A 6,871-nucleotide genomic window follows, 5' to 3' on the forward strand; every position below is an offset into this window, starting at 1 on the left:
CAACCACAATAATTATCAATTATCAAATGTAAGATATTTTCGGGGGTTGATTTGGTACTTGAATATATTTTATAAATAATCTTCAGAAATATTGGAAATGTACGAAAATCGTAAAATTCCTTTACAAATACTTCAAACTAGGAATTTTACTAATTCTTTCTATATTTGTCTTTTCTATAAATCACGGGTGGTCTTTTTAACTTTAACACGCGGATGATTCTAGACACACTTGGATTTTGAGGCTCAAATTTAGCTTAGCTAAAAAATTCCAGTAACTGGACTAAGGTACGATTGGTAAAAACATGGGGAACCCGTCCCTTTAAGGCCGAGGCCAGAGGAACCAAGCCAACTGCTGAATTTTTTGGCATACAATAATTCTGTCAACGGAACGTCTGAAACCACTAATTTATCAATACAAATGGTATTTGCAAACCCGAAGCCCCACATCTCTAATGTTCTTCACACGTTGATAAACCATTGATCCTTGTATTCCAATATGATATACGTACCTGTGATCGTAGATGAGAAGGCATATAATGCATAACAAGGTGGCCAAATTCATGAACCAGTGTATTTTGATGATGGTGGTTTTTATCAGCCGAATCACATATAAGATTATCGTCCACCACGCAGGATATAGAAGATGTCAGACCGCCTAGTGTCTCGTATTTTCTACCATCAAACGTACAAGTATGAGCACAACTTCCGCTGCATTTATCTGGGAAAGAAAAACTATCTGACATAATTCCAGAAGGTTCTTTAGTGAAATAATTGCCGAAAACCCCCGAAAACCCCACTTCATTAACGTGAATCCCGAAAAATCACGCTAACCTGAACCAAAAGAGTCAATGGTTTGAATCTAATAAATAAAAGAACTGCCCTAAGAGATGACCCAGTAAAACAAATTCTTAGTCAGAGTAAACAATGGTACGAATGCCAGTCTCGGGAGACGCTTCAATAAATTATATCGCCAATAATGATGAGGGGTTTAAGACGTAATACACTATTGATTGTAGTGGGATGTAAAAATTAAAAAAAAAAATAACATTCATAAACTTTATAGGCAGTTTATTATACCTGCCAATTATATCATCTACAACCTTTCACAATCTAACACTATCTGTGGGGCATCTTGTGAAATACCAGATAAGATTCTAAATAAATTATTGTAGTGTGTTGTATGACCATAGATGTAAATGCCCTGAATCCCCACGGGAACCGCCGCTACAAAGATCTGGAGACTGAATGCAGCCTTTACTTGAATGTAAAATCAACAATCGAGTGATAGTATTAGAGAACAATAGTAGAATCTGTTGGTGATTATCAGTAGAATATACCCACTTGTAACCTAGTTAGTAGTCCATGGTTCTATAAGATAAGATAAACTTATGTAATCTTAAATCTGACCAAAACTAGACATGGGTACCATTACAATCGTCAGCTTTGGTAAGTATAATAATTCTATCATTAAATATCATTCAATGACAGTATACAGTTATAAGGTATACTACCCCTGAGTTATATTGAACACGTAGTGCTCCATTATTTAATGTGATCTCAACCCCTCAATGTCGCATAAAGATTAAAAATTCCACCAGTTTGTTTATCATTGGATTCTGAATTTGAAGAGTGATCGGCTACATATATTCCTCTTCAAAATAAAGATCCCCCTGCTGATATAAGACTATAGTTCGTGAGATATAATTACTGTCATTTTTGACCCAAAAAAAAAACCACAGAGATTACTCAACCTGTTGGCCACGTAATGTTTACTCCCAAAGTGGTTATCTAATTAGGTTTTAATTTCCAAATTATTTCAGCTTTATTTTTTGTGAGTTGTATAGCCTTGGAACCCCCATCAGAAGATGATTTGGCTGGTATACAGTAAGTTTCTAAAAGTTAAGACAGTTAATATCTATCACCTTGAAACAGGACAGAGTTTCTTCAATGACTGAAGAAGACTGTCAATAATGCAGCTGCAGTATTTTTGATTGGGAGGGGCCACTGCCAATTGATTTGAATTTATTATATACGGGGGTCAAGGAGGAATTTTTATAAATAAAGGAGCTTAAATCCTGTATTTTATGCAATTGGAAAGAGTATTCTTGCAACATTATTATATTTTTACAATACAAAAGAGCACATTTCAATTAAAACAAATTGAAATTTTGGGCCATGGGCCACCACTGATGCCAATAGATATGACGGGAACACGATTTAAAGAAACGTCTCATCAGATCATAGATAACATGTGTAAAAACCTACAGGAAAGAACATTAAAACATTACATTCAGATCTGCTTTTTAATCAGATTTGGTTCATCATCAGAACAGCTGGTCGGAATCTGGTGGTATAATTTCCAATATTTAAACTATAACTTAGCAAACCCATTAAACAAGTACGAAACGCTAAGGATCTGGGATAATGTCTATGTCTTAATTTTAGGGTACCACCACTCCAAAACGAGCCGAAATTTTACACCAGAGCATCTTTTAAGCATAAATATGTGAATAACGCTGGGGTAATACGTGATACCAAATCAACAGGATACTGGGTGACTATATCAGCTACTACCAACTGTCAGGCTACAGCACTAGAAAAGGTACGTTCATTGAAAGTGTAGCTTCGTATGTTTACCACTATCAGGCGACCAAGAATGCACTTGACTGTACAAAGAGGGAAATTTTACCAACGGGCAACAGTGGAATAGCTCAGACGGTAGCAAGTCGGATTGTCGTTTGCGAGGCAATTTTAAAATGTTCATGGTTTATGTAGATTGTTGTTCCTGTCAGGTGGCCATGACTTAACTTCACCGACTACACCAAGGTGTGTGAAATGAGGAAAATCTCACCAACAGTGAAATAGCTAAACGGGTATCGTTAATTAGTTGCTGCTAATGTGAATATGTTGTTATGGATTTCGGGTTTCGTTCTGCGCTTCGGATCATTGGTTTATTTATGGAAAGAGCTTCGCTGTCCTGGCAAAATTTATTCATTGCAAACTGCATGGCTTTGTCTGTCTTTAATATCCCGAGCAGGAGCTGTTAAACTCAATTTCATCTAATCTCATTTTTTCGATTCATTCATACCCAAAAGCGCATTTTCAGAGCTACGTTTCTAAACCAACACACGATCTCCACCGTATTCCACACTGATGATGGCCATGGGTATATTTCTCTAACCATTTATTTTTTCAGGCAGCTTTGATTGTAAGCAGAATGGTAAAACATATGCCAGCAGATGTGTTTAATGGTTTGTCCAAGTCTCATGGTGTTGGTATTTTCTCTGCTAAGGAAGGACTGACCGTTTACCCTGAATTTTCAAATCTTAGAGATACAGCCGATTGTCATCGTAAGTAACTCTGCCTTTATTTTCGTCTGTTATGTATGTTCTTTTAACAACACCTACTAGTAATAGGCTCTGCTCATATTCGTACCATTGTTTACTATGACTAAGAATTTGTTTTACTGGGTCATCTCTTAGGGCAGTTCTTTTATTTATTAGATTCAAACCATTGACTCTTTTGGTTCAGGTTAGCATGATTTTTCGTGATTCACGTTAATGAAGTGGGGTTTTCGACAATTATTTCACAAAGGATCTTCTGGAATTCTGTCAGATAGTTTTTCTTTCACAGATAAATGCAGCGGAAGTTGTGCTCATACTTGTACGTTTGATGGTAGAAAATACGAGACACTGGGCGGTCTGACATCTTCTATATCCTGCGTGGTGGACGATAATGTTATATGTGATTCGGCTGATAAAAACCACCATCATCAAAATACACTGGTTCATGAATTTGGCCACCTTGTTATGCATTATATGCCTTCTCATCTACGATCACAGGTACGTATATCATATTGGAATACAAGGATCAATGGTTTATCAACGTGTGAAGAACATTAGAGATGTGGGGCTTCGGGTTTGCAAATACCATTTGTATTGATAAATTAGTGGTTTCAGACGTTCCGTTGACAGAATTATTGTATGCCAAAAAAATCAGCAGTTGGCTTGGTTCCTCTGACCTCGGCCTCCCCATGTTTTTACCAATCGTACCTTAGTCCAGAAACTGGATTTTTTTAGCTAAGCTAAATTTGAGCCTCAAAATCCAAGTGTGTCTAGAATCCGCGTGTTAAAGTTAAAAAGACGACCCGTGATTTATAGAAAAGACAAATATAGAAAGAATTAGTAAAATTCCTAGTTTGAAGTATTTGTAAAGGAATTTTACGATTTTCGTACATTTCCAATATTTCTGAAGACTATTTATAAAATATATTCAAGATCCAAATCAACCCCCGAAAATGTCGAATCTGTCCCTTTAAAGTGACTTGATAATTGATAATTATTGTGGTTGCCGCCTGCGAAAACAGATAATCAGGTCTGCATACCAAAAAATAACCAGCCGTCAACCTACAAACTAAACGTGTGTTTTATCAATAGTTTAATCTAATTATGTTATAGATTGTAGCAGCCTACAACCATGCTAAACAAAGTAACCTGTGGAACAACCATCAATACGCTATGGCGACTAATGGAGAATATTGGGCTGAGGCAACTGCTGCATTCTTTATGTCTACTGTTAGGACTGATGTTACCGGTGGAATGAACTTGTAAGTTATACGCAGTGGCGGGGCCAGGTTTACGTCCCAAGGGAGGGGGGGGGGGGGGCGAAATACCTGAGGTTGCCCGAATTTCTAACTTATTGCTCCGCCGCTGGTTATACGTGATCTCTTGGAAGAATGTTTGGGTAAGGTAGGAGGAGGTTAGTCTACTAGCTTACGCTGGAAGCGGACGTTAATTTTTCATTTACCTACAAACCAACCAGGTAGCTGATCGCAAGAAATGAAAATAGTGAGGACCTTTCATAAGTAAAACGTGACGAATTCACACAGTTATAATTATTGCCAATATCCGGTCCTAAGATCTATCTTAAGTACATTGAAATCTTTCCACGGGAGTAGATAAACGTTAGCATACGTCGCTTGATTCAGACAAAGACATATTGATAACTAGGTAGTAATTAATTAAGGTCGATACAAAATACATAAGTATCCTCCTCTTTTGTCACCATGAGTAGTGTAACTCTCCAAACAGACAGTGATTCGAATCCAACGTTAAGAAATCTTTATACGAGAAATTTTGTTGGCGATGGGAATAATCGAGTGATATTTCGAGAACCAAATATGACTACCGGTGGAATTTTGTTGTAAAACACTAAAGCAGTTAATATCTTGTTTGCGTAAAAGCACCTCTCCGATCGACTGAAAGACTTGCGTTATTCTTGGTTAAAATCAATCTAATTGAAATAAATTTGTTATCTATTTTCAATTATATTGAGTCATAGAGAATTTGCTATACGCTAGAAGTAATCTCCTTTACTCCGCTTTGTAACACCCTTTCTTATCTTTTATTTTAGATGTGGAGGTCATCATGCATGTTCTAGTGATCTGCTGTCTCGACATTATCTAGGTAAACATGATCCTACCCTATATAAAATACTGGAGTATGTTTACACTGATAACAAACCAGATATACCTGGTGATCTTAAACCTTGTGTTTAATAGAAAATAATACATCTATGTCATATTTGTTTTGTAAACTTCGGAATCTCGGATTTTTTTCAGTTATTTTCTAGCGCATGATCTTTATCAATGTAAAGAAAGTGTCTAAATTACAGATTTCAAATAATGCTTTCAGCAGGACAGATAATTCTGTGTAAAAAAAACAGACCAAATTGGTTTGTTTCATAGCTCTGGAGCTAACAGCATGGGCAGATAACTCACTAGAAAAAAAAACAGACTACAGTGGTATGTTTATACAAGCTGAAGAGTTTAATAATGGGCCACAGTTTTGGATGATATTATGTATACTTAACGTCAATGAATGATATACCAGGCCAGATGTTTAGAATATTCTTTTGATTTGCGCTTTCCTCATAATTGCGATCATCGTATCAGGAATACGGGTTTTGACATGGTCGAGGAAGTATGGTGTGGTTTGGACAATGATTCAAGATAGCCATTTAGCTCATTTCGTATGTACATCTATTTGTTTTCTCATTTGTTGGACTGGACCGACAAGCTAAAACTTCCTTTAAAAACTTTGATAGAACATCCTTAATCCAATTGTAGGTGATGTAATTATTAAAACAAGACGCTTGGATCAAAAATGACAAAAATAACAAAATGAGTTAATAAAAAAGACACAGAGTTTTATAATAAAAATGTTTATTTTATATCCCTTTGTATATTTTGATGCATGAAACTGACAGCCCATTGTCATAACAACAAAAACACTAACAAATGATGTTTCAAATTAGCCAATTATAAAATTCTTGTTAAGCTAGCACTGTTTTTATCAGTTTTTATCTACTGCTTACGAGGCAAATGACAAAAGAAATTATTATGAAGTATGACAAAGAAAAATTCGCAAAAATGACCCTACAAACTCAAAATTTTGTAAAAATTGTAGATAACACCAGGGGCCTTAAGTCTCCAAAACTCATATTTTAAGAAATACAGTAATCTGATTGGATAACAAAACTTAATTAGAAATAGATTTTAGTGATTGACCAATCAGATGACTGGAAAATTAAAATCGTATTAAATTTAGTTTTCAAGAATAAGGTCCGAGTTAAACAATCATGGGTATACTACCAGCCCATACATTTATCTTTAAGAATTAAGATTTAAGATAAAAAGCACAGTGATATCAAGTACTTCTGAAGAGTACAAATAACTAACACTTCCCACATAATAAATGCATTAACTACTATAACAAATGTAACCAAATTTTACAAATTTTCACCAAAAAACTAAATAGTGACAATGGGCATGTCTTTGAATAAATTTTGTCAGAAATGAAAGAATATTTTT

At 35.5% G+C, this 6,871-nt stretch overlaps 2 protein-coding genes across 2 annotated transcripts in view; one reads left to right on the forward strand and one right to left on the reverse strand.

Annotated features, from left to right (window-relative positions):
* Positions 1-743, reverse strand: part of LOTGIDRAFT_164313 (hypothetical protein) — a gene marked incomplete at both ends in the record, with an annotated part of 5,005 nt that extends 4,262 nt beyond the window's left edge. The window contains one exon of the mRNA XM_009060808.1: positions 510-743. Within this exon, the coding sequence (XP_009059056.1) occupies positions 510-743 (234 nt within the window). The remainder of the gene's footprint in view (positions 1-509) is intronic.
* A 669-nt stretch (positions 744-1,412) lies between these two features.
* Positions 1,413-5,579, forward strand: LOTGIDRAFT_233863 (hypothetical protein). The gene is made up of 7 exons (XM_009060809.1): positions 1,413-1,446; positions 1,821-1,884; positions 2,446-2,602; positions 3,197-3,350; positions 3,634-3,842; positions 4,458-4,606; positions 5,413-5,579. Exons 1-7 carry the CDS (start codon positions 1,419-1,421, stop codon positions 5,555-5,557), a joined length of 906 nt encoding a protein of 301 aa, XP_009059057.1. The 5' UTR covers positions 1,413-1,418; the 3' UTR covers positions 5,558-5,579.
* Positions 5,580-6,871: the final 1,292 nt, after the last annotated feature.

This window comes from Lottia gigantea (assembly GCF_000327385.1).
Source record: "Lottia gigantea unplaced genomic scaffold LOTGIsca_44, whole genome shotgun sequence".
In the NCBI taxonomy this organism is placed as follows: domain Eukaryota; kingdom Metazoa; phylum Mollusca; class Gastropoda; family Lottiidae; genus Lottia; species Lottia gigantea.

Excerpts from the sequence above, each read along its gene's own strand:
- LOTGIDRAFT_233863 (XM_009060809.1), top strand. The coding sequence starts at position 1,419 with ATGGGTACCATTACAATCGTCAGCTTTG. Across the intron at positions 1,447-1,820 it reads CATTACAATCGTCAGCTTTG|CTTTATTTTTTGTGAGTTGT; the intron begins GTAAGTATAATA and ends AAATTATTTCAG. Across the intron at positions 3,843-4,457 it reads CTTCTCATCTACGATCACAG|ATTGTAGCAGCCTACAACCA; the intron begins GTACGTATATCA and ends ATTATGTTATAG.